Source organism: Conger conger, chromosome 2 (assembly GCF_963514075.1).
Source record: "Conger conger chromosome 2, fConCon1.1, whole genome shotgun sequence".
Classification (NCBI taxonomy): Eukaryota; Metazoa; Chordata; class Actinopteri; order Anguilliformes; family Congridae; genus Conger; species Conger conger.
This window is the reverse complement of record NC_083761.1, coordinates 2,503,203-2,530,702: the sequence shown is the minus strand read 5'-3', so window position 1 is coordinate 2,530,702 and position 27,500 is coordinate 2,503,203. Positions and strand designations below refer to the sequence as shown.

Here is a 27,500-nt window from a genome sequence, read left to right as displayed (position 1 = left end):
TGAAGGTGGGGGGTGGGCAGGAGATGGATCTGAGATTTGATTCATCGAGGGAGATCCGGTTCCCGCTAGCTGTCTCTTCCCTTTTCCCGGGCTGATGGAAGCGGTCGTTGTGTGTGTGTGTGTGTGTGTGTGTGTGTCTGTGTGTCTGTGTGTGTGTGTGTGGTTAGCGGTCTCATTAGCAGGTGGAGTACAGGCTGTCCAGTGGGATTAACCCTTTGGGGAGTGGGAGGTTTTTTGGAATGTTGTTCGCAGTCGGTGTTCTAGCACTCACGCTGCTTTCCGTTATCGCCAGTGATTGTGACATCAGCAGTGATTGTGACATCAGCAGTAGAGTGTTCAGCTGTTGCCCTGGGGGGGGGGGTCGTCCCCTGTTCAGCGTCAGCTGACTGGCACTGGTGTAAACGAGGTGAAGTTGGTGGAGCGCAGTTCCATTAGCGGATAATAAAGTGAGTGTTGTAATATCTGCTGGGTATTGTAATAACTCATTAACGCAGGATGAATTGGGCGTGAAAGCTCAATTGCTCGTGTTTTTTCCTTGTGCTAATTAATACTGCTGTTCTCGCAGTGGCTCACCCTCCTACCGTATAAAACACATTGGACAGAGACATCATAAAACTGGAATTTATTGAGCAAAGTTAATTTAGCTAATGGCCAGGAAGGATATAAATCTAGTGCAACGTGTGGATTTTACACATTATTTTGTCAGTTCTTCTGTGGGAACATTTGGGAAATGTTAGATGAGTGAAAACTAGGTCACAGAACTGATTTTCTTTTTGAGCCATGATTTGGAATATGGTCTATTTGTGTGTGTGTATGTATATGTGTGTGTGTCTGGAACTGTGTGTGTGTGTGTGTGTGTGTGTGTGTGTGTGTGTGTGTGTGTGTGAATGTATGGAGGTACGGTGTGGGTTCAGTTCCTTGCTGAACAGTACAGAAACACACTCATTGGCCTGTATGTGTGTATGTGTGTGTGTGTGTGCACTTCAGCTTAATCTGGTGCATTCCCTTTGTGTTCCATTTACGTTCCCATAACGTTCCCATTACAAATCAAACGCTGTGTGTCTGAGTCCAGCACACGCCCTTCCCAGAACCCCGAGCGTCAGTGACTGTGTGTCAGAGTGGAGGGATTGTTAGCATGAGGCTCAGCCGTCAGCCCCTCCCCGTCTTCAGAACGTAACGCTAGTGGCTCGCGGTCATGTGACCACACTTTACCCTCTTTAATATGCAGAGCTCGTCAGGGAGAGGGGCTCTGAGGCTGTCCCACTAACACAGGAGGCGTCCGTCTGCACAGTGCACCTTTTGTGCAAACCCTCCCCCCTCCGGTGAGTCCTCCATCATCGTCGTCGTCGTCGTCGTCGTCATCATCGTGACTTAGTTCATTAGACTAAGCAGGGGGACAATCCCCCCTGGAGCAATGTGGGGTTAAGGGTCTTGTTCAAGGGGCCAACAGCAGCACTGATCTTATCTTGGCTACACCGGGGCTTGAACCGCAAAAACCTTTCGGTCACGCGTTTCGTAGCCGCAAGGCTCTGATGTCATCGTGCCTGGCATGCTCTTCTGGAAGGGAAACTCATCTCTGGTCTCCCGTCAAACAGACGCGTGTGTAGATCAGTGGAAACTGCTCAGTCTGTCTGGGCCCCAGATCCTGGATCCTCGGTATTGAGGTTGTGTTGTATTGTGATTGTCATAAATAGGCCCGCTGTCTTTCCTCCTCTTGTCTGCGCGTGTGACTTCAGAATGACTGTACGGGTGCGGTGATGCTTTCACATCCCAGAAGCGCACGAGACAAAGAGGTCAAAAACCGAAGGAGATAGATAGATAGACGGAGAGATAGACGGAGAGATAGAGGCTCTCACGAAACAGCCCTCGGGGTGAGCGAACCAGGCGAAAGATCTCCTCTCCCGGACGGAAAACCACAGAGGCGTTCGGAAATGTCAACGGGCAGGGCACCGATGGAGAATTTTCCGCGTCCCCGTTAAAAAAAAAAAAACCCCCAAAAAACTAAACGACGAGTTTACCCGTCTGGCGCGTGTGCGGGTTGGGTAGGTGTGGCGCTGGGGTTACGTTTTCCGCGAAGGAAAGGCGGCACAGAAGCGCTCTTGTTGCGGAGAAGTGAAGTCACAATAAGGGCCCTCTTCCTGGGGACGACGGGGTCTGGAGCAGTCGCCCATTGTCCATTTACAGGGAGGGCCTGAATGCGCCTCTCTTCTCTGCCTAACTGGGCTCATTCACCCTCCGCCCGGGCGCACGCTCCCCCGCGCATAGTCCCGGCCTTGTTCACGGCGACCCGTTCGCTCCACACACCGCCCTGCGCCGCCGCCGATATCGATTCGGGCTCCGCGCCCTTCCCGTGGCATTCAGGGGGAAATGTAGGCCCTGTATTCTCAAGACGAGCCCTTTAGCCCGATAGCACGATAGCATTTATGTGCCCTCTACGAGATTAGCCCAAGGGGACGTAGTTGTATCGAATTTTATTCCTGGTGGAAGGGCAAATTATATTGCACTTGTAGATCTGTGCTTTAATGTATATTACAATAACGGATACAGACCCGCAGTAGAATTACTGTATGCTGGATAGAGTACGGAAACCGGAACAGTACTGCGCATACAAATGAGACTGTTAAATATTATTCTGTGTGTGACTTCTCTTTCTGATTGCACCTCTGCTGCTGTGGCAGGTTGAATTTCCCCGGGGGGGGGGGGGGGGCTATCTTACCTTTTCACTTTGCAGGTGTGACTGGTGTGCTTGAAAAAAAACAAAAACAAACCGAAGTGTAAGAAATTAGCTGCCCGTATCCATGAGCGTAACAGCAGGTGAGTGGTCTGGGTCTGGGCCTGGCCTGGTTCTGGGCCTGGTTCTGGTTCTGGGCCTGGCTCTGGGCCTGGTTCTGGGCCTGGGCCTGGTTCTGGGCCTGGTTCTGGGCCTGGTTCTGGGCCTGGCTCTGGGTCTGGCTCTGGCTCTGGGCCTGGTTCTGGGCCTGGTTCTGGGCCTGGCTCTGGGCCTGGGTCTGGGCCTGGCTCTGGGTCTGGGCCTGGTTCTGGGCCTGGTTCTGGGCCTGGCTCTGGGCCTGGGTCTGGGCCTGGCTCTGGGTCTGGGTCTGGGTCTGGGTCTGCGTCTGGGTCTGCGTCTGGACGCCAGATTTGTTTTTAAACCTTAAAGACAAGTCAGCAGCAGCTGCTCTGAATCTCAGCGGCTCGCGCCGATCGGAATTTCTCCTGAAAAACGTCTGAAGACCGACCGTCTCGTTAGCCGGAGGACTCTTTGATCTGAATTGGCCTTTACAGTTATGTTCTTTTTCCAGCCCATTTGGTTTCACGGCGGGTCGTTTTGAGAATGTGTTCCACACCCAACATTCCCTGTGCGGTCAGGATGGGAGATTACATTACATTACATTAATGCCATTTGGCAGACGCCCATACCCAGAGTGACGTACAGTTCATTAGACTAAGCAGGAGACAATCCTCCCCTGGAGCAATGCAGGGTTTAAGGGCCTTGCTCAAGGGCCCAACGGCTGTGGGGAGTCAGTCAGTGTTCTAGAACTCTGGAACTGCGATTGTCATTGTGACGTCAGCCTTAGAATGTTCACGGTTAAGAACATTCCGCTCGCACATTTGTGACCCACCTGTGAAAACGCTGGGCTCATGAGCGCTGTTGGCGTTTTTTTCCGGCCGGTGTTTGTCTGTCCGGCCTGGTCTGTCTCCGTCGGGACATCTGCGGCACGTTTGGCGGACACAATCGATATGCGGGGCTGGCGGGTTGCAGCCAAGCTGCTTCCCAGAGATGCACAGATGAGTAAACCCCACGATGAGCCTGTTGGTCTCTGCTCGCCTACAGACGGGGAAAAAATCCCTCCACATCACTCCGGAAATGGGAGAAATGGGATTTAGAAACGGGAGTGTGTTCAGACGCCTGTACAACATTGGTGTGTGTGTGTGTGTGTGTGTGTGTGTGTGTCATCATCCTTCAAAGGATTCTCAACAAAGGTGGTGAAGTTGAAGCGGGTCGCAGTGCAGAAACCCACCTGTGTCTCTTTCCGCAAACCCTTTCTCCAGTCTGATATTCTCCTGATGGTTTTTTCTTTTTTGGCTGCGGCGTGCCAGTGTTGGTGGACACGGGACACCTTCAGATCCTGAGTCACCCGTTTCTGATTATCTCTGCCCCTCCGGCCCAATAAAGCGTCCCTTTCATCTCCCGCCCTTTCATCCAGAGAGGAAGCTACTTGCAAGCGTCCGTGTTATTGAGCGTGGCCACAGAACCGTACCGTACCGTACCGGGCCTGGACTGGTACCGGGCCCGTGTCTGTTGCTCTGGTGTTGTTGTTGGCGTGACACGATCGATGATCAGTCACAGCTCTGACACGCGTGTGCTCAAACAGACCGGTTTTCAGTGTGGAGACGGGCGCACTCAACCCGGGCGCGCCGTGTGATTTTTTTTACTTTTTTTTGTTTTGCTGTATTTATGTTTTTCACCCTAGAGACGGAGTAACGATCCAGGACAGGTTCTGCTCAGGGCGGAGTGGGCGGAGCTGACCTGTCCTGTGTGCCAGGGTTGCTAGGCGACGCGAGTGTAATTCCAAACATCCCTCCCAGTGCCTTCATGGCAGAAGGGGGGGGGGGGGGAGATTGGGGGGGGTTGGCATTAAACCGCACCACTTTGGCCCCAGCTGCTGAGTTCAGCCTGTGAACGTTTCGCTGAGTTCTGCCAATTAGTTTCCCCCCTCCCTGTGTCCCGTACTGCATTGCTGAGGTATGGCATAGACGGACAATTCTTTTTTTAAATGTGTGTTAAACATTCCATTCCGTTTCAGTTATTTAGCTGATTCTTTCATCCAAAGCGACTTATGGTTGATTAGACTAAGCTGGGGACAATCCCCCCCCCTGGAGCAATGTGGGGTTAAGGGCTTTGCTCAAGGGCCCAACAGCTGCACTGATCTTATTGTGGCTACACTGGGGCTTGAACCACCAACCTTCCGGGTCCCGGTCATGCACCTCAGCTGCAGGCTGCCCTCAGTGCCTGAACCCAAAATACTCATGTTCCTGTGGGGTGAGGGCCTTATTTTGGGGGAAATGAAGCGGATGCTTCGTGTGTGTAACAGGGTGAGTGGTGGTGCTCCTGCTGGCTGGGTGTGTGAGTGTGAGTGTGAGTGTGAGTGTGAGTGTGAGTGTGAGTGTGAGTGTGAGTGTGTGTGTGTGTGTGTGTGGTGTGTGTGTGTGTGTGGTGTGTGTGTGTGTGTGTGTGTGTGTGGTTCTGCAGCCACTCGCTCAGGCCCGGGAACACGGTGTGTGTGTAGCCCCGGGTTTGTTTTCGTCCCAGAGAATGAGAAATTACGCCAGGAAAGGAGTGGGGAGAGGGAGGGGGGGGTTGAGAGGGAGGGGGGGGTTGAGAGGGCGGGGGGGTTGAGAGGGAGGGGGGGGTTGAGAGGGCGGGGGGGTTGAGAGGGCGGGGGGGTTGAGAGGGCGGGGGGGTTGAGACTGGACCCTCGTGAGTTGTTGGAACGGTATTAAATCACACATTTGGACAGCACGTGTTCTCGCTCCATTCGAGCAGCTGGGAGAGAGTCCAGGCCCTGGAACAGCTGTGTGTTCGCTGTGTTCAGCTGTGTTCACCCCCTTCCCTGTGGTATTCCATCTCTCTGAGCTGTTCACATTAAACATTTATATATATTTAAAATTATTATTATTATTTTTTTTTTTAAAGTTGCAAGCTGTGTTTCGTTTGTCCCTGTATGTAACAGACTGAGAGAACACAAACACACACTGTGTTTGACTGAGAACACAAACACAGTTGTTACAAACACTGTGTTTGACTGAGAACACACAGTTGTTACACACACTGTGTTTGACTGAGAACACAAACACAAACACACACTCGCTCTCATCGTTGCCCTTTTGTGAAACACGCCCGTGCCATGAAGCGTGATCTCACTTCAGGAAGCGGAAGGAACATGTCGCTGAAGTGACTTCCTGTGCCAGCGCAGAACCTGCACCTGTTGATGACACACGGCCCGAGGTTTTAACCATCTCCTCTGCACTTCCTGTGTACGTTTCTCACACCGCCAGTCAGATTAAACCTGCCATCCATGTGGTCGGTTGTTTGGTTTGGGCAGGAAAGGGGCCTTTCTGAAAGAGTAAAGGGAGGGTGGAGAACCAGCAGTTCTCAGCCCTCAGGTGCCCCAGCATTCACCTGTAAGGACCTGACATTCGGTGGGAGAATGCTACAGTGTAAAATACTCAAATCCGTCGTGTGTTTGTCCATCTCCACAGTCCAGTAATAACATCATCCTCGCCACAGTTAGATCAAATGTGCCGTGTCCCAGACGCTGAAGCGTAACGGGAGCTCGGTGGTGCAACTGCGAAATCCGTTTAAAAGGAAGCCACATAAAACCCTATTTCCACACGGTCACGGTCCGATTCGTTCTTCATTTGTGTCTTAATCCCTCAAAAGTCTGCTTTGTTGGGACTGTGACTGTGAGGTGGTGTCGGTGGTTAGGAGGTGGTTAGTCTGCAGTGTGAAGACATGTTTGTGTTTGCCTTTGGGCCGCCACAGGTGGCAGTTCTTGGAGGGTGGTGTACAGCAAACCAGCGTTGGACACACACACACACACACTCACTCTCACACTCACACTCACACTCACACACACGCACACGCACACACTCACACACACACACACTCACACACACTCACACTCACACACACGCTCACGCTCACACACACACACACACACACACACACACGCGCACGCTCACATGCACACACAGACGCGTGCGCGTGCTGCTAAGAAAAAGCCGGTGTCATTATGTACAGGGAGCGTGTCTGTACCTCGATGAACCACAGAGTACACTCAGAAATACAGTGACAGTGGAGGTACGTTTTTGTTCTTCAAGGATCACATTTCTCGAATTTAGCCTGAAAGTACAGTAATGTTCTCTTTTGGTACAAATGAGTATGTTTGTTCTCCAAGCTTATTTTTCTAAATGAATGACATTTTGTGGCCAGGGGTACCGCCCCAGCGGCAAGCACTTAGTGTCTCAGCCCAGGCCCGTCTGCCTGCTGCGGTTTTCGACGTTGCCATGGCGTTGCCTTGTGTGGCAGGTTACCGTGGCGTTGCCTTGTGTGGCAGGTTGCCCTGGCTTGCTGTGTGCGGCAGGTTGCCGTGGTGCAGCGTGCCGTTGCCAGGCGCCCGTTGGCACGGTATCGCCCTGACGATCAGACGGGGTTCTCTCATCTGCGTTTCCAGACGCCCGGGTCGGCTGATTGACCCGCTGACCCACTTCCTGCGGTGCGGTGCGGCGCCCTGGGGCTTTCTGGGTCCGGGCAGCGTGGGCCGACCGGCCGACACCGCTCCCAGGGCAGGGCACACCCCCCCCTTCGGCCCTGCCAGCAAACGGCCGCTTTCATACTCCCACCCCGCCGCATCCTCCGCTGGTAACGGAAAGCTTTCGCGAATGCATGATGTCTTGCAGATGAAGATCTGGCAGGCACTTCAGTTTCTGTGCGCTGCGGCAGGTGTTAGTTTGGGGCGAAATCTGGTGGAGAAATGATGGCGTGCGCGCGGACTTAGTCAGCTGAGCTCCGCAGTGCTGATTTGACCTGCTTGGGCGGGCGTTGTTCATTTTCCACAGATGGAGTGCTGCTTCTGTCTCATTAATTGTGAACCCTTCTGAAGTGTAGAAATGTTTCATTTATTTTTACATTACATTACATTTTTAATTCTAAGACGTTGTTCTAGAACTCCGATGCTTCCAGCAGTCATTGTGACATCAGCACTAGAATGTTCAATTAAGAATCTTCACACCTTAAAGGGTTAAGATGGTCACATGATCTTGACCCTCCTTGCCTCTCGATGCCGTTTCCTGTTATGTGGGTGCACGTCCTGTTTGGGATCAGATTTGAATTGACGTTCTTGTAACCAGAAAAAAAAAAAAAAGACTACATATTACACAATATGTTGTCTAGGCCTAATACTACAAATTACATATATCATGCGTCATATGTCAATAAAGTCCAATTGTCCCGGGTATATATGTTTCCCAGGAAAGTTGTTATGTGCTGTAGAGCTTTTGCCTTTTCAGTCCTCTCTCCAGAGTGGAATAGCAGGTGTTGACTTCGCAGGGCGGTGAAGTCTTTTGCGGGGCGAGCACAGCCCTTAATCTCAAACACGTGGCGGTTCCGTCATGGTTCCGTAATGGTTCCGTAATGGTTCCGTCATGGTTCCGTCATGGTTCCGTCATGGTTCCGTAATGGGACGTTGATGAAAGGGCCGTCGGAGGGAACTGGCGTTAGTGTGTCTGGACCGGCCGCTCTAATGACACGGTCCTGTTCGGGGCTCCTTCCTCTTCCCACGCCGGGACACCTTCAGAACCGAGCCCGGAACCAAGGCTGGGCTGCTTCTGAAGCGTTGTTTTAAGCAGCTTCCATTTCTGAGGTGGGCTGTCTTAATTTTAGTCTTTCCAAAAAAAAAAAAAAAACTGTACTTAGACTGGGCGGTGGTTTTGGGTGTTTCTTTGGGAAGAGGAAGTTGTTTGGCGTGACGTGAGGGCGTTTCTCATTGGCTGATGCCCACACACAGCTCTGCTCACTGCTGTGCAACACAAGTCGGCCTGTGTGAATTATTATTGTATTCAAGCCCCAGTGTAGCCCCAATAAGATCAGTGCAGCTGTTGGGCCCTTAACCTCACATTGCTCCTGGGGGGTATTGTGCCCTGCTTAGTCTAATCAACTGTAAGTCGCTTTGGATAAAAGCGACAGCTAAATAACACATTAATTTAATCATTAAGTTGTCATTGTTGTGGAGTCTGCGATATGAAATGAAATGTGAATGCTTGAGAGCAGCTCACTGACAGGAAGCGCTAATGCTCTGAGTGAAACTCTCCAAAATAAAAGCGCGTGATTAAGCCGAGACTGAAAATAAAAGCACTTCTCACTTCTTTTGTGTGTTTTGTTTTTTTTCTTCCTATTTTTGGATGAGATCGAGAGATTGCTAATTGCCCGCTTGTGTTGTTTTTCAGCTCTGAATTGGGTCAGGCTTAACCGTTTCGACCTGGGTCTCTCTGATAAAGATCTCTTTGATTCGGGCGACCTTTCCGAAGCCCTTTTCTCAAACCCGCCTTGCTGTTGTTTAGGGATGGGAGCAGGGGGAGGGTGTCAGCGGTAAAACCTCATGGCAGAACATCACAGACTCTCGACGACCTTCAAGCGCAGAGCGAAGACGGTTCTCTTCAGGCTGCGCCTCTCCCCGCCCCTCCCTGTAATCTCTAATTGGCCGTGGGAACCGTTCATCGCGGTTATCACACTTGTGCGCGCTTGTTTTGTTATCGCGAGTGCGATTTGCCAACGAGACTGTCGTATTGCTGCTTTTGTTCTCCGCAGAGTAATCTCCAGGCCGGGGTTCAAGTTACTCATCCATGTGCTCACTCTGGCACCCGGAACCGTGCTTCCCTCTCGAGTCTTTCAGCGCACGTATCCCTGGTTATGAGTATGCTCTTAGTTGTACGTCACTCTGGATAACAGCGTCTGCTAAATGACTACAGTGTAGTGGAGTCTAATGTAATGTAATGTAATGCGGGGTTAGGGACAGTGGCGGCTAGCTGGGGCATTTGATCCCGTTGCCCAGCTACCAGTCTAATCTATACTTCCGATCAGACGCAGCAGACTGGCTCTGATGGGCTCTCACGCACACGATCAATAACACATGAACGGGCCATGCCAGATGGTGGTCACTCCGAATTCAGGCGCTCTAGCAGAGGGACTCCGGCTGCAGGCGAGAGTTTCAGACGCGACTGATCGCCGGTGAATGAGGTGTGCTTTGTTAGGGTTGGAGTGAAGCCCTACAGGATGGTAGATCTCCAGGAGCAGGGTTGGGCAGCCCTGCTCTAGCTGTTGAATGAGGTGTGCTGTGTTAGTGTTGGAGTGAAAACCTACAGGACGGTAGATCTCCAGGAACAGGGTTGGGCAGCCCTGCTCTAGCTGTTGAATGAGGTGTGCTGTGTTAGTGTTGGAGTGAAAACCTACAGGACGGTAGATCTCCAGGAACAGGGTTGGGCAGCCCTGCTCTAGCTGTTGAATGAGGTGTGCTTTGTTAGGGTTGGAGTAAACACCTACAGGACGGTAGATCTCCAGGAGCAGGGTTGGGCAGCCCTGCTCTAGCTGTTGAATGAGGTGTGCTTTGTTAGGGTTGGAGTGAAAACCTACAGGACGGTAGATCTCCAGGAACAGGGTTGGGCAGCCCTGCTCTAGCTGTTGAATGGGGTGTGCTTTGTTAGGGTTGGAGTGAAAACCTACAGGATGGTAGATCTCCAGGAGCAGGGTTGGGCAGCCCTGCTCTAGCTGTTGAATGAGGTGTGCTGTGTTAGTGTTGGAGTGAAAACCTACAGGATGGTAGATCTCCAGGAACAGGGTTGGGCAGCCCTGCTCTAGCTGTTGAATGAGGTGTGCTTTGTTAGGGTTGGAGTGAAAACCTACAGGATGGTAGATCTCCAGGAACAGGGTTGGGCAGCCCTGCTCTAGCTGTTGAATGAGGTGTGCTGTGTTGGAGTGAAAACCTACAGGATGGTAGATCTCCAGGAACAGGGTTGGGCAGCCCTGCTCTAGCTGTTGAATGAGGAGTGCTTTGTTAGGCGTTGGAGTGAAAACCTACAGGACGGTAGATCTCCAGGAACAGGGTTGGGCAGCCTAGCTGTATATCTTTTTTTTTCCCCAATCGAAGTCTTCAGAACATCTGACCTGTGAAAATGGGTCTGAGTTGGACAGAGCAGTCAGTGACTCACCCAACAGTCTGTGGAGATATTTGCACCACTCACCCGGTGACTCACAGAACAGGCCCAAGATCACAATATGTTTCGCTGTACTTTAGAATTCAACTGTTAATTCAAATGTTATGTTGTGTTTCAAAGACTGGCGGTCGGAAAGGTCGCCGGTTCGATTCCCCGCCCTGGGTGTGTTGAAGTGTCCCTGAGCAAAACACCTAACCGCCAATTACTCATGATGAGCTGGTCCATGCCTAGCATGGCAGCCAGTTACCATGTGTGAGTGTGTGTGTGTGTGAGTGAGTGAGTGTGAGTGAGTGTGAGTGAGTGTGAGTGAGTGTGAGTGAGTGTGAGTGAGTGTGAGTGAGTGTGAGTGTGTGTGAGTGTGTGTGAGTGTGTGTGAGTGTGTGTGAGTGTGTGTGAGTGTGTGTGTGTGAGTGTACGAGAGGCATCAATTGTAAAGCACTTTGGATAAAAGCACTGCATAAATGCAGTATATTTTACCATTGAACCATTTGACCCCAGCTCTGGTTCTCCGTGGACCACAGTCCTAACGCAGGGAAACCTTCACGAGGTGTTTATCTGGATTTCTCGCTCTGTTTTGCACGCAGTGTTCGGCGTAGTCGAGGAGCAGCGGTGAATGGGGGAAGAATGAGGAGACTCTGACGTGTGGGACGGAAGAGCGTTTCCCGCGGGACCCCCCCCCCCCCCCCCCCCCGCCATCGCCCCCCTCCCCCGCCCAGCCGCTCCCATGTTCTCTCCTGACCAGGAAAACATCTGCACAGCCTCCACCAAAGCGCCGGTGAAGTACGGGGAGCTCATCATCCTGGGGTGAGTGTGGAAGCCCGGAACTCTCGCGTTGCGCCCCGCGGCGGGCAGGGAGGGGGGACCGTCCCCACTGACGGACAGTTCAAAGGTCAGCCGCTCGGGACTTTGTGATTGGCCCAGGGTGTCATCGTCTCGAAGCACGGGCTGAATCTTTACTTGATGCTGGGATGGCAGGGTGAGACCGCTTCATCCTGCACCTGTGCATTGTGGGATAGCAGGGGGGAGCCCCTGGCGATGAAAGCGCTCGGTCCGAGGAAGCGCTGCCGGTTTTCTCCCGGGACATTCCCCGCCGGAGCCACGCAGGAATGCAGACGGCGACGAACACGTCGTAAACGTTCCTCCGAAATTCCCCGTCTCTTCTCTGAGGTTGCGCTCAAAGCGGCGTGTGTGTGTTTGAGCTCCGCGCTCTCTCTCTCTCTCTCTCACGCCAGGGGGAAATAACATTCTGGCCACACACGTGCTGGCATTTCTGTGGTCGTGTACCCCTCCTCCCAGAATGCATTGGCAGCTCATTTTAATTGGTTCCCAGGCTCGTGTAAAGCTCACTCAAACTCCGGAGCTTCCGAGTGGAGCTTCCTTTCTCGTAGAAAGAAACATCTATCGAGTTAATTCAGTAAAATTATCGGTACCCTTAAAAATTATTGTAAGTAAAATCCAACAATTTGAAAAAGGCAATACGTTTTTACTTATAATGTAGTTAAACTCAGTCTAAAGGAATTATATTATGTGATTCCATCACTTCACTTGAGTATAAAAATTACGTAACAAGCATGCAACATCCCTCTGTCATCCATCAGCATGGGAAAAGCCAAAGAAAGGACTGATGGTAATTGACCTTTGCAATCCGGTAATGGGTGCAAAAAACCCCAAAACATAAGCAGATAACATACCACTTAGCTCTGTAAGGGTGTCTAGGGACCCCAGACATTAACAGTCGCACTAGCCTAATTTATCTCCTGAGGGTTGCAGGCTTCTATCATGTGGAATGTTGTGGAATTCCCTGAGATTCAATAACAACAGCAAGGAGAGAGATTCAGAACAACAGCAGGAATATGAGAGCGCAAAGGGAAGAGACAAACGCTCAGCTCAGAGGTTGGGGCAGTTCCAACTCACCGCTCGCAAACAAACACTCGCTATGCACGGATAATGGAGGGAATTTCTCAAGAAGGCGAACGTGCCTAAGCGTATGCCTTCACGTTAAACTTTAACGGCTGTAGTAAAACCATCGTGCCGTTGCGCCAACAAGTCGTTAATGGATTACAGGAATCGTTTATCGCGAGGAAACGGGAGAGATTTGGCAGACGCAAATTCTAAAACAAAGACTCGTTGCCCTCACAAGGACGTTCATACCTCTTGTTTGTGTTTGGATGCGTAGACGTGGGACAGACCAAAATGTGCCAGACTGGTGTCTCGGGGGCAGCAGGAAAAAACCTCGAGGCGGCCTGGTTTTAGCATTAGCACGTTAGCCTGCCGTGAATAGCCACGAATGTAAACAGCACGCACCCACTCATGGAGTTGACCCCGTTGTGTGAAGAGGAAGTCTTTTGATCTGAGCGGTGCTCGAGATAAGCCGCTACTTCAAAGCCGGTTCCGCTCCGTTTATGTAATCTGTGTGCCTCAGACTCTCCCAGTCTGAATGCTTTAATGGTTTGTCAATATTCCAGTTACGACTGTCGTTTGCACGGTGAAATTTACTTTGCGGAAGAAGCGGATTTGATTTGGTTGCCCTAGTCGTTACGGTGTGGCGGCACGGATGGTGCAGTGGGTAGCACTGCCGCCTCACAGCAAGGAGGTCCTGGGTTCGAATCCCCGTTGGCCGGGGCCTCTCTGTGCGGAGTTTGCATGTTCTCCCCGTGTCTGCGTGGGTTTCCTCCGGGTACTCCGGTTTCCTCCCACAGTCCAAAAACATGCACGTTAGGCTGATTGGAGAGTCTAAATTGCCCGTAGGTATGGGTGTGTGAGTGAATGGTGTGTGTGCCCTGCGATGGACTGGCGACCTGTCCAGGGTGTATTCCTGCATTTCACCCAATGTATGCTGGGATAGGCTCCAGCCCCCCTGCGACCCTGTTCAGGATAAGCGGGTTCAGATAATGGATGGATGGATGGATAGTCGTTACGGTGCTGCTGAAAGAAAAGGGCTGAGTTGCTGTGCTTCAATGCGGGGTTCATTTTTGGGGGTTTGTTTCAGGGTTCAGATGTTGACTGTGGGTATTCCGTTTCATTTGTGGTGAGTTTTAGGGTTGATTTCGGGATTCAAATCCTGATTGGGGGCTCTGGAGATCAATTTTGGGGTTCATTTGGGTGCGTCCTGCCCGTGAGTGTTCTATGCTTCGTTCAGGGTTCATTTCGGGGTTCAGATCCCGATTCGGGGTGTGCTCTGTGCTTCATTCTGGGGGTTCATTACGGGGGGGTCTTTATAGTGTTCGTCACAGGGTTTGGATTCTGCTCTGTGCTTCACCGCGGGGGTTCATGTTGGGGTTCAGATCCTGACGCTGGCTGCTCTGTGCCGCAGGTACAATGGCTCCTTGCCCAACGGGGACCGGGGCCGGCGGAAGAGCCGCTTCGCGCTGTGCAGGAGGCCCAAGGCCAACGGGGTGAGGCCCAGCACCGTGCACGTGGCCTGCACCCCACAGGCTGCCAAGGTAAGAGACTGACCCTGGATCAGTGCTCCCCGTGCCTGTAGCCTGCACACCCCACAGGCTGCCAAGGTAAGAGACTGACCCTGGATCAGTGCTCCCCGTGCCTGTTGCCTGCACCCCACAGGCTGCCAAGGTAAGAGACTGACCCTGGATCAGTGCTCCCCGTGCCTGTAGCCTGCACCCCACAGGCTGCCAAGGTAAGAGACTGACCCTGGATCAGTGCTCCCCGTGCTTGTAGCCTGCACCCCACAGGCTGCCAAGGTAAGAGACTGACCCTGGATCAGTGCTCCCCGTGCCTGTAGCCTGCACCCCACAGGCTGCCAAGGTAAGAGACTGACCCTGGATCAGTGCTCCCCGTGCCTGTAGCCTGCACCCCACAGGCTGCCAAGGTAAGAGACTGACCCTGGATCAGTGCTCCCCGTGCCTGTAGCCTGCACCCCTCAGGCTGCCAAGGTAAGAGACTGACCCTGGATCAGTGCTCCCCGTGCCTGTAGCCTGCACCCCACAGGCTGCCAAGTTAAGAGACTGACCCTGGATCAGTGCTCCCTGTGCCTGTAGCCTGCACCCCACAGGCTGCCAAGGTAAGAGACTGACCCTGGATCAGTGCTCCCCGTGCCTGTAGCCTGCACCCCACAGGCTGCCAAGGTAAGAGACTGACCCTGGATCAGTGCTCCCCGTGCCTGTAGCCTGCACCCCACAGGCTGCCAAGGTAAGAGACTAACCCTGGATCAATGCTCTCACTTTCCACAAAGTACGCTTAATCTGAAGGGAGAACTGATCTAACATCAGTGCAAATAAAAGTCTATTTTTACAAGTGTTGTAAAGACCTGTAAAGACCTGTAATGACCTGTAGTGAGATATTTCTTTTGGATATTTGTTTTAACTCAGGAGAAAAAAAAGCCTAAGTATTTACAACTTTTTTTTGTCTTGGATGACAAAAACATGTTGTAGTAAAAATATTTAAAAAATGTCCCTTATGTTACGCTCAGGGAAGCCAAAATGTAATGTCCTCGTTTTAGGACGCAGGGTCTTGAGAAGTTATGTTAGCCTGTTTGTTTGACCAGTACAATTTTGTTTTACCCTCTTCGGCAAATCTTGAACTGTAGCAGCTCATTGGCAACATCTTTCATCACACTTTGAGTCTAAATATATCTAAGACCAAAGTACTGGGGACTGGCTGACTTATTTTGTGGTTTTTGCAGTGCATGGGCAGAGTGTTGGTGGAGGAGGGTGGGTGGGGTAGGTGTTGGTGGAGGAGGGCGGGTGGGGTAGAGTGTTGGTGTGGGAGGGCGGGTGGGGTCAGTGTTGGTGTGGGAGGGCGGGTGGGGTCAGTGTTGGTGTGGGAGGGTGGGTGGGGTAGGTGTTGGTGGAGGAGGGCGGGTGGGGTCAGTGTTGGTGTGGGAGGGTGGGTGGGGTAGGTGTTGGTGTGGGAGGGTGGTGGGGTAGAGTGTTGGTGTGGGAGGGTGGGTGGAGTAGGTGTTGGTGTGGGAGGGTGGGTGGGGTAGGTGTTGGTGGAGGAGGGCGGGTGGGGTAGGTGTTGGTGTGGGAGGGCAGGTGGGGTCAGTGTTGGTGTGGGAGGGCGGGTGGGGTCAGTGTTGGTGTGGGAGGGTGGGTGGGGTAGAGTGTTGGTGTGGGAGGGCAGGTGGGGTCAGTGTTGGTGGAGGAGGGCAGGTGGGGTCGGTGTTGGTGGAGGAGGGCGGGTGGGGTCGGTGTTGGTGGGGGAGGGCGGGTGGGGTAGGTGTTGGTGGAGGAGGGCGGGTGGGGTGAGCCTTGGTGCGATGCCCAGGCCGTCTCTGTAAATAGCCGTCTGTCTGTCTCACAGACCGACCGTGACGCTGCGCTGTAACAGATAGGAGTGAGCAGCGTTTTATTTACAGACCTTGGGTTTTATGACCTCATGGTTGGCACTCGCCGTGAGAACCAGGAGGCTGTTTTTGTTCTGCCGGTGACCGGACGCTCTGGTTTTTCTCTCTATTATTCTGACAACTTATTAATCCCTTTCGAAGTATGAGATCAACACGCACTCTTCTTTTCAAAGCACTTCTTCAAAGGTCAGGGCGAAATATGCTGAATATCTGTATTCGCTGATCCCGATTTTTTTATTTGTAGTATAAGTTCTGGTAACGTCAGATGAGTCGCACGTGTTTACGATCGTCAAGGTGACCTGTGTGAGACCGGGATTCTATTGGTCGTTGGGCGTGGGGGGGTGGAGCTGAGGGTGAAACGCAGGGCTGTCGTCTGAACTACGTTCGAGTTCTGCTGTTGTCTTCTTTTTTTACACACTGTTACTCCTCTTGTGTTCCTGACAGGCCATCAGCAACAAGGACCAGCACAGTATCTCGTACACGCTGTCTCGAGCACAGACCGTGGTGGTGGAGTACACACACGACAGCAACACAGACATGTTCCAGGTACAGACACGTCCCCACAAGCCTGTCCCTATACACACCAACGTCCCCACAACCCTGTCTCTAAACACACCAACATCCCCACAACCCTGTCCCTAAACACACCAATGTCCTCACAACCCTGTCCCTAAACACACCAATGTCCCCACAACCCTGTCCCTAAACACACCAATGTCCCCACAGCCGTTCCTAAACACACCAATGTCCCCACAGCCGTTCCTAAACACACCAATGTCCCCACAGCCGTCCCTAAACACACCAATGTCCCCACAGCCGTCCCTAAACACACCAATGTCCCCACAGCCGTCCCTAAACACACCAATGTCCCCACAGCCGTCCCTAAACACACCAATGTCCCCACAACCGTCCCTAAACACACCAATGTCCCCACAACCGTCCCTAAACACACCAATGTCCCCACAACCGTCCCTAAACACACCAATGTCCCCACAACCGTCCCTAAACACACCAATGTCCCCACAACCCTCCCTAAACACACCAATGTCCCCACAGCCGTCCCTAAACACACCAATGTCGCCACAGCCGTCCCTAAACACACCAATGTCCCCACAGCCGTCCCTAAACACACCAATGTCCCCACAGCCGTCCCTAAACACACCAATGTCCCCACAACCGTCCCTAAACACACCAATGTCCCCACAGCCGTCCCTAAACACACCAACATCCCCACAGCCGTCCCTAAACACACCAACATCCCCACAGCCGTCCCTAAACACACCAACATCCCCACAGCCGTCCCTAAACACACCAATGTCCCCACAACCCTGTCTCAACACGCACATCGTCTGGTACACACCCTGACTGAACGCTCAACTCTGAAGACACCCCGATTCTGATACGTATGCATATGCTTTCTGGTTATTACGACGTGATTAAATGGGAAGCATTTAGTTGTTTATTTCTATTATATGATTTTAGTAATATAATAGATGGATGTTTGTGTTACATAATTCCCCCTCTCCCAGATCGGGCGGTCCACAGAGAGCCCCATAGACCTGGTGGTGACGGACACGGTGCCCGGTAGCCATGGTAACGGGGAGGGGGGGGCGGGGCAGAGCACCATCTCCCGCTTCTCCTGCAGGGTGCTGTGTCAGCGCGGCCCCCCCCACACCGCCCGCATCTACGCCGCCGGGTTCGACTGCTCCAAGAACATCTTCCTGGGGGTGAGACGCTCACACACTCACACTCACACACACTCACACACACACACACACACACACTCACACACACTCGCACACACACACACACACACTCACTCACACACACTCACACTCACACTCACACACACTCACTCACACACACTCACACACGCACTCACACACACACACTCACACACACTCACACACACACACACGCACTCACACACACACACTCACACACACTCACACACACACTCAGACACGCACACACGCACTCGCTCACTCACACTCACACACTCACTCACACAGGCACACACACTCACTCACTCACTCACTCACACACACACACACACACACACACATCCACACACACACACTCACACTCATATACATACACACACCCCTAAAATACACACACACACACACACACACACACCCCACACCACTTGCATCTGCTCACTGTACACAAGGAGGTGATGATGATGATGATGATGAGGCAGACTCACAGTACATGAGGAAGAGATGATGCAGCAGGAACGTGACACCCAACCCACACAAGTCTGATCACACAGTCTGTGAGCCAGCAGAGGGAAAGCTGACCCCTGACCCCCCCTTTCTCTTTCTCCCTCTCCCTCTACTCTCTCCCCCGCCTCCCTCTCTCTCCCTCCCTCTCTCTCCCCCCTCCCTCTCTCCCTCCCTCTTTCCCTCCACTCTCTCCCCCGCCTCCCTCTCTCTCCCTCCCCCGCCTCCCTCTCTCTCCCTCCCTCTCTCTCCCCCCTCCCTCTCTCCCTCCCTCTTTCCCTCCACTCTCTCCCCCGCCTCCCTCTCTCTCCCTCCCCCTCCTCTCCCTCTCTCTCCCTCCCTCTCCTCTCTCTCTCTCTCCCTCCCTCTCCCCCTCCTCTCCCCCTCTCCCTCCCTCCCCCCCTCTCTCCCTCCCCCCCTCTCTCCCCCTCTCTCCCTCCCTCTCCCTCCCTCCCTCCCCCCCCCCCCTCCCCCCCCCCCCCCCCCCCAGGAGAAGGCGGCTAAGTGGCGGACGGCGGACGGGCAGATGGACGGTTTGACCACCAACGGCGTGCTGGTGATGCGCCCGCGGCACGGCTTCACGCAGGACTCCCGCCCCGGCGTGTGGAGGGAGATCTCCGTGTGCGGCAACGTCTTCACCCTCAGGGAGACGCGCTCCGCCCAGCAGAGGGGCAAGATGGTGGGGAGCGCCCCGGGTTACACCCCAAAACATGCTAACCTCACCCCCGCGCCCTTAACCTAATCCCCCACACCCCAACACGCATCTTACACAGCCTGCCTCAATGCTAACCTCACCCCCACACCCCAACAAGCATCTTACACAGCCTGCCTCAATGCTAACCTCACCCCCACACCCCAACAAGCATCTTACACAGCCTGCCTCAATGCTAACCTCACCCCCACACCCCAACAAGCATCTTACACAGCCTGCCTCAATGCTAACCTTACCCCCACACCCCAACAAGCATCTTACACAGCCTGCCTCAATGCTAACCTCACCCCAACAAGCATCTTACACAGCCTGCCTCAATGCTAACCTTACCCCCACACCAAAACAAGCATCTTACACAGCCTGCCTCAATGCTAACCTCACCCCCACACCCCAACAAGCATCTTACACAGCCTGCCTCAATGCTAACCTCACCCCCACACCCCAACAAGCATCTTACACAGCCTGCCTCAATGCTAACCTCGCCCCATTAACCCTGGATTAGATTCAGCTGGCTGTATTCCACCTCAGAATAAGATCCAAACAGGGGTGCCTCCCTAACTCTCAACTCAACTGAGCTGATTCGGGGTGAAGGAACACATTTGGGATGTTATAAATGTAATGTAGACGGTGTGTTTTGGTTTATTGCCTCTGAGGCGGTTGTGTTGGTAGTGAGTCACCGTCTCTCTGTGCTTAAAATTCAGAGTTAAAGTGAATCAGACCTCAGGGCCTGTCGAGGTGAATGAGTGTCTGGCTTCCTCTAGCCTGGTCTGGGGCTCCTAGTGTAGAAACAGACCTGGGTCAGTGTTTCTGTGCTCGACTGATCTTGCCTGGTGCAAACTGAGGCAACCAAGAGGTCCAGAAGGCGGGGTTTTGCACTTTTTGAGAGTATTTCACAGGTTCCAATACACCAGACAAGCTCAGTAGAAAGGTAGAAAGTTACTTTAATCCAAAAGATGCTCTATTTGACCCAGGCACAAGTGGAAGCATGTGACTGCATTATAGCAGGGTGTCATTGATCAGCTAAGCATAACGTCAGCCTTCAGCGAAGACAATGGTAGGGCAGGGCTTGTTGTCTCATTAATTGAACGTTACCTGCACTGGTGAACAGACCACAAAGGGTGGGACGACAAAAGTGAATGCCGATTTAATTTTGCTTCTAAAAAAACGACGTCCGGTTCGTCCCTCCACTACGGACGACGGTGAACGCTGGGGGAATTGAGATATCGGCGGACGGTTTGGTCGGGGGTTGCGGTGTGCGGTGTTTAACACTGGCGGAGGCGATGGTTTCTGTCGCTGTTTCAGTGAAACGCATCACATATCCGGTTTGGCGTCGACTGCATACCTCCACCGTGTGAACGCAGCCTCTGAGGTTAAACACAATCTGTGAGGTGAGCTCATGACATACTGCTTCTCAGGGTTCGCTGGGACTAGAGCTTCTGAACGGCAGGTACATTCTGTTATTTAAGGCGCGATGGATTTTATCTTCACTACGGGGGAGGTTATATGCAAATGGCTCACTTTACCTTCACCACGAGTGTTTGAGTGGGCTCCCCTTTCACTGGTCTTTATTCACAGTTCTGATTATTCTGCGTCGTTAACATTGTCTGCTGTTTAACAGGCAGGAGATTTAGTGGAGATTGCATCCTCTGATCAAGGCCACACTGGCCTAAAATGTCAGCGCGACTTGACTGAAGTGCTGGTTTGTTCCCTCTCACAGAGCTGGTTTTGTCCTGTTCTGAAATCATTACAGCAGTGTAAGCCCCAGGTATAAGCTGTGCTGTGGATACACGCGGAGAAAGGACAGCCATGGTCAGCTCACTGACGCTCGTGTGCGAGAACTAGATTCAGATTACGGGCGACTTCTCCCGCCAAACCCATCCTGTTCAAATTAAGGACGAAGCTGATTAATAACTACTAGTCCAGGAGCTCCCAAGCTTTCACAGAACCCCAATGTTCACAGATTTACAACGCCACGTCCCACCCACTCACGCTCCTCGTGCTAACACCCTTCAGCCGTGACTGTATTGCCGATAAATAGCCTACCACGACCTCTCAAGCCTTATTGCTCGGTTACAGTTGAGTTGAGTTGAGTTTACTCTTTCAACATCCGGAGGATCCCTTACCTCCTCCCCCAAAAGGGTGGGTTCGGCTAATTTTCTGGAATTGCTATCGAGACGTAGGTATTTAGGGAGTTGCTGCCACTGCAATAAAGACCAATGATTGCAGTCGAAGTGGTTTGTGTTGTGTGCGCAACCGAGACCCGGCTGTGCTCGAAGTCCTTGGACTGCGTGGTCTCTGTGGCGCGGGCTGATGACATCACACCGATAACATGCCCTGAAAATGCCCCGTGGATGTCGTCACGACCCCCCAGCCAGCCGTCTCCCAGGATGCACCTCTCCAGTGTCTCTGGCCTCGCCGTAGACCACCCAGAGACGAGTGGACGTCCGAGACCCAATCGAGTTGAACTTAGGATAAGTTGCGGGGGGGATTCGGTAGATTCTGTGTGGTCTCGGACAGATGGGTCACAGAGACTGAAATTATGGGTGGTGACCCACGTCTAGCAGGACCTCCCCGTATCCATGGGAGACGGTGGTGATTGACTGGAGTGCAGGGTTGAAGGGGGGGGGGGGGGGGGGGGGGCTCTCTGGAGCTCTGAGCCCAGCTGGTCTCCTGACGAGTGTATGGGTGTGCGCTCTGCCTCATAGGAACTCTACGCAAACACATTCCCCATTCCTCTGTCCAACCAATCACATTCATCTCTCTCTCTCTCTCTCTCTCTGACCCTCTCTCTTTCAGTTTATCCCTCTCTCTCTCTCCCTTCCTCACAGTCTGACAGTCTCAGTCACACTCTCCCTCCCTCGCTCACACTGGCGCCCTATCCATCTCTCTCTCTCCCTCCCCCTCTCTCTCCATCTCTCTCTCCCTCCCCCCCTCTCTCTCCCTCCCCCCCTCTCTCTCCCTCCCCCTCCCCCTCCCCCTCCCCCCCTCTCTCTCCCTCCCCCTCCCCCTCCCCCTCCCCCCCTCTCTCTCCCTCCCCCTCTCTCTCCCCCTCTCCCTCTCTCCCCCCTTTTGCTCTTTCCCCCTCCTCCAGAGCTGTGTGCAGTGTGCCAACACCCACGACACGTTCCCCAAAACCTAATGCTGGAATAGTTTGCCACCTACAGGAAAATGTTAGGCATTGCAAGAGATGTCAGCATGTTAGCATAGTGTGATAGTAGGTCTTGCTTTGAATTATAGGGTGCTGGCTGACTTTTTTTTTTCTCAATAACAATTAACATGAAAATACTCTTTGTTTCTCTTTGTTGTAGTAGTAGGAGTGACAGCAGCAGTAACCGTGGCAGCTGTAGTACTAGTAGTACTAAAAAACAAAAAAACAAAAATTGACCCTGGTCCTTATCTTTGTTGTACAGGTAGCAATTGAAATTGTACTTCCCTCTAGGGTCTTTCAGCGCACTTAGCCCTGGCTATGGGTATGCACTTTGTTGTACGTCGCTCTGGATAAGAGCGTCTGCCAAATGCCAATAATGTAATGTAATGTAGTATTAGATGCAATAGCAGTAATAGCTGAAGTGTATAAGCAGCACAGCTGTAAGTAACGGGAGTAGTTCTTCTGTTCTGACTCTCTCCCTCCCAGGAGGAGAACGAGTCTGAGTATTGCAGTAATCGCTGTGCTCTGACTCTCTCTCTGACTCGCAGGTGGAGAAGGAGTCTCTGTAGTAATCGCTGTGCTGACTCTCTCTCTGACTCTCTCAGGTGGAGAACGAGTCTGAGTATTGTAGTAATCGCTGTGCTCTGACTCTCTCTCTGACTCGCAGGTGGAGAACGAGTCTCTGTAGTAATCGCTGTGCTGACTCTCTCTCTGACTCTCTCAGGTGGAGAACGAGTCTGAGTATTGTAGTAATCGCTGTGCTCTGACTCTCTCTCTGACTCGCTCAGGTGGAGAACGAGTCTCAGTATTGTAGTAATCGCTGTGCTCTGACTCTCTCTCTGACTCTCAGGTGGAGAACGAGTCTCAGGAGCTGGTGGACGGGTCTCTGATCGACCTGTGCGGGGCGACCCTGCTGTGGCGCACGGCGGAGGGGCTGTCGCGCACGCCCACGCTGAAGCACCTGGAGGCGCTGCGGCAGGAGATCAACGCGGCGCGGCCGCAGTGCCCCGTGGGCTTCAACACGCTGGCCTTCCCCAGCATGCGCCGCAAGGACGTGGTGGACGACAAGCAGCCCTGGGTCTACCTGCGCTGCGGCCACGTGCACGGCTACCACAGCTGGGGCGGGGGCCGGGCGCCGGGGGAGCGGGAGCGGGAGCGGGAGCGGGAGCGGGAGCGGGAGTGTCCCATGTGCCGGGCCCGCGGGCCCTACGTGCCCCTGTGGCTGGGCTGCGAGGCGGGCTTCTACCTGGACGCGGCGCCCCCCACGCACGCCTTCGCGCCCTGCGGGCACGTCTGCTCGGAGAAGACGGCGGCGTACTGGAGCCAGATCCCCCTGCCGCACGGCACCCACACCTTCCACGCCGCCTGCCCCTTCTGCGCCCAGCAGCTGAACGGGGAGAGGGGCTACGTCAGACTCATATTCCAGGGGCCCGTGGACTAGAGTTAGGCCTCTTACCCGTGGACTAGACGTGGGCCTGTCTCCCCTGGACCAGAGTGGGCCTCTCGCCCGTGGACTAGGCCCCGCAGAACACAAAATGTTCCCACAATGTTATTGGAATCTTTTATACGTTATAAGCTGACGCTTTTCATCCAAAGCAGCTCAGTTAGTTTGTCTAAGCAGGGGCCAACCCCACCTGGAGCAATGTGGGGTTAAGGGCCTTCCTCAACGGCCCGACAGCAGCACTGATCTTATTGTGGCTATGCTGGGGCTTGAACTCACCAACCTTCCGGGTCTCAGTCATGCACCGTAGCCACTTGGCTACAGGCTGCCCCGTCGTAATGTTATAATGTGTAATAACATTGGCACTACATTGCAGCAGCATTGTGGGAATGTTTTGAGTAGCTGGGGCCTCTATCCTGCCTCCTCAGCTGGGATGTGGCTAACCTCACAAGCCGGCTTCCTTTCTATAAAAACAAAAAACTTTTTTCGGTTTTCTTTTCTTCTCGTCTTTCATAAGTGACCCTTTTTGTGAGTGATGTTTTTTTAATTTTACAAAGAAACAAAGAGGACTATATTTTCACCCTGAAGGACAGACGGAAGAGTCCGTTCACCCAAACACAGAGACATTGCTGAAAATGGAAGTATTTTATTTACTAATGTAAACGATTTGAGATTTTAACAATCTATTAGTGATGCAATCTGGGTTTATACAGCATACAAAGCCGTTTGTTGTGTGTGCGTGTGTTTGTGTTTTTCCCCTTCGACAAACCTAACACAACCTGAACAGAGAAGATTTCGTATTTATGCTACATAAATAAAGATGCCACTCTGAAATGCAAACTACATTAGTTTATAGGAAGCATTTTACATTCAGTTTTCTTAATAGATACTATCATATATAATGTACTTAACTTGAACATTCATTTTTTATTTTATTACAGTAAACAAGGTAATCTGTATTTAAGAATCCGTGATTTAGGGGTGGGTGAATGATGGGATTTCTCTCTTACAGGTTTTACTTTGCCTCTTGTGTTCATGTGCATCTTTCTCAGCTCAAATTTAAGCTTTGTTTAAAAAATTTTTTTTTTTTTTTTTTAAAGATATTTCATTTTTGTCATATCGTGTGCTGATGTTTGTAATGAGATATGTATTTATAATGAACATCCCTCCATGGCATTATTGCACTTGGAGCAGTGGGCTCCAGGGTTCGTTTGGAAATTGGAAAGCCGCCATTTCGTCCATCTTCATAGGCCCTGAAATGTTCGCCCTTGCGCAAGAAAGCTGCCTCAGATAGGCCGTCGTCACGTCAGGAGACACCTGTGCGACTGTCAACGACCATTCGTTTAGTCTTAAATTTGAAACATACGCAAAAAAACTGATTTTTAATCAGTTAAATATTTAAATATTTATTAAAGAAAATAAAAAAACTCTGAATTCTTTTAATGTATTTACCTACTAAAGTGTGATCTTTGGTATTCCATTAATTATTTTCGAGCTCATTTGCCGAAATGCTACCCTCCTATTGCAGGTGACAGAATGCTCTAGAATGCTAAACCTCTTCTTCTGTTTTTTTGTTTTACCCCATCATTGGTCAAAGCACAGATCCCAGCCGTGTGATTGGCTGTATGCAGGCATGTGCATTGAATAGCTCAGTATCCTCAGTATAAGACAGACAGCTCCAGCACACCGTGCTAACCTCAGGGAGAGGCTACAGCCTGGTCACTTCAGCATACGTTCACCTCCCGACCGTTTTAGTGTCTTTATTGGGATCTGAGGAATCCACAACTCCCAACTTCATTAAAAAAAATTTTTTTTTTTGGTTTTGTCTGAACTCAGTATTAAACGTGTGTGAACTAAGCTATGAATCTGTTAAATGAACATCGTCTCCCTCGATGTGTAAGGAAGACACCCTCTATCTGTACTCGACTCGCATGGTCTGTCCACAAACGCGTCACCTCCAGTGCGTCTGCTGAAGGTTAATATTGTTCAGATTACCAGTTTTTGTACCGACTTTAAACAATAAAAAGTTTCAAAATGACAAGTTTCATGCATTTTTTCAAAGTTACATTTTAAACTCCCACTGAACTCGTCTCGCTGGAGACGTTTTTTTTTCAACTGCTTGCAAATTCCTATTCCTCTTCGTTATTCCCGCAGAAGTGATTCTCACTCTTGAGAGACGTGTGATTGCGTGACTGCGTCGCGACAGTAGTTCCTTCATTTGGCTGACGATTGACATCCACCTTGAATGACTCCCAAGCAAATTACTTCCCTCACACCTGGGCCAAGGGTTGCTGGTTTGATTCCGCCCTGGGTGTGTCGGAAATGTCCCAGAGCAAGACACCTATCCCCAAATGCTCCAGCTGGTTGGTGCTTTGCATGGCAGCCAATAGCCGTTGGTGTGTGAGTGTGTGTGTATGAATGGGTGAATGAGAAGCCTCAATTGTACAGCGCTTTGGATAAAGGCGCTATTTAAATGCAAACCATTTACCATTCACACAGCAGAATTACCATTTGTCCGAGAATGGTGGTAAATGGTAAATTCTCGACACCAGAAGTATTGATAATTATTTTTACATGGTCTGCAAAGTGGCATAACCTTAAGAAACTATTTCATTTTATTCATTACTTTTCTCCTTGAATTAAAGTAAAATGGAGATCCGGGGTAATGAACCAAAGCAATAATTTTAGTCTGTCATACATGTATTCAAAAAATGCCCTCAAAGTTCCCACCTACCCAACAAAGAGACACGATTATAAATTATCTACTAGAATTCAATTATGGGCGAGGCACCATTCTATCAGAAAAATAAAATCCTTAATGTACAATAGTGACACCACGTGGATAAAATATTCAAATGTATGGGAATGTTTCAATTAGACAAACGTATTCTTTGACTTTTGAGTTGATTAAAATTTACGATTTAGTCATTTAACAGATGCTTAAAGATACAAATGGCTTAAAGTGCATTTCACAGTATAAGCAAACACTAGAACTAGAGATGGGCACAGTTACAATCATACAGGTGTTGCCGTCAAGGTGTTCGCCTCAAGACCTGCGAGACTAAGAATGTCTGTGGTAGAAACGTTAAATTCATAAGAAAATCACCAAAAGAAAACGAAATCACAAAAATCTCATAACAAAATCAAACCGTAAATGAAAGATGAACTAATTAGTGGACGTCAACTAAAACAATATTAAAAACCTATGCAAATTTGGTACCATTTGGTACACCATATCGAAGCCATGAATAAAAGCTAGTTCCGCGTTGCTTTGCTCTCAACCCAATTACCCAACTCACTATACCTACCTGGCAGGTACAGGGAGGCCAACATCAAGCAACACATTCATACGTCGAATCGGCATTCCATTCAACCTTTTTCTCCGGGGAAAGCAAGGCTTCCGCGCAGTGCATTATGGTCATACCGGCCGTTCTCTCGTCGCTGGTTGTTGTCTAGCGATTGTGATGGTGGATAAGAGAGTGTACGGTGCTCGGAGCTGCTGTGTTTCGACCGCCCAACAGTTATTCGTAACGTCGCTGCAGCGTTAAACTACCGATGAGGTGAATAAGCCACCTTTACTACTCGTAGATTAGCTGGTGAATATTTCAGACGGGCGGGTTGAAATTGTTCTGCAGCTGTCAAATGGCTTAGGTTAGCAAGCTAACGTTAGCGATATATTCCCAAGCAAGACAGGCTTTACTACGTGTAACGTTATGACTATCCAACTGGAAAAGGCTAGGCCGCAGTGAAACTAGCGTCAGCTAGGCTATCTGTCGACGAGCTTCTGTACTGCTTTTCTGTGTGCACGGTTTGAATGAGGTTGGCCTTCTGCAGGACAATGAGTAATGGCTGGAATGTGGAAGCTGTCTATTTTGCAATGAAAAGCTGTCTCCATA

General features: G+C 51.4%; 2 protein-coding genes across 2 annotated transcripts in view; both read left to right on the top strand.

Moving 5' to 3' along the window:
• LOC133122692 (E3 ubiquitin-protein ligase pellino homolog 1) overlaps positions 1-25,645 on the top strand; it is a 35,916-nt gene extending 10,271 nt beyond the window's left edge. Inside the window, exons 2-7 of the mRNA XM_061232789.1 lie at positions 11,358-11,577; positions 14,087-14,216; positions 16,523-16,624; positions 17,608-17,805; positions 18,794-18,982; positions 23,014-25,645. Of these exons, the coding sequence (XP_061088773.1) occupies positions 11,498-11,577; positions 14,087-14,216; positions 16,523-16,624; positions 17,608-17,805; positions 18,794-18,982; positions 23,014-23,604 (1,290 nt within the window). The 5' untranslated portion in view covers positions 11,358-11,497 and the 3' untranslated portion in view covers positions 23,605-25,645. The remainder of the gene's footprint in view (positions 1-11,357; positions 11,578-14,086; positions 14,217-16,522; positions 16,625-17,607; positions 17,806-18,793; positions 18,983-23,013) is intronic.
• Positions 25,646-27,007: 1,362 nt separating this feature from the next.
• vps54 (VPS54 subunit of GARP complex) overlaps positions 27,008-27,500 on the top strand; it is a 28,482-nt gene continuing 27,989 nt past the window's right edge. Inside the window, 1 exon segment of the mRNA XM_061222992.1 lies at positions 27,008-27,164. The gene's annotated coding sequence lies outside the window, so the exon portion shown is untranslated.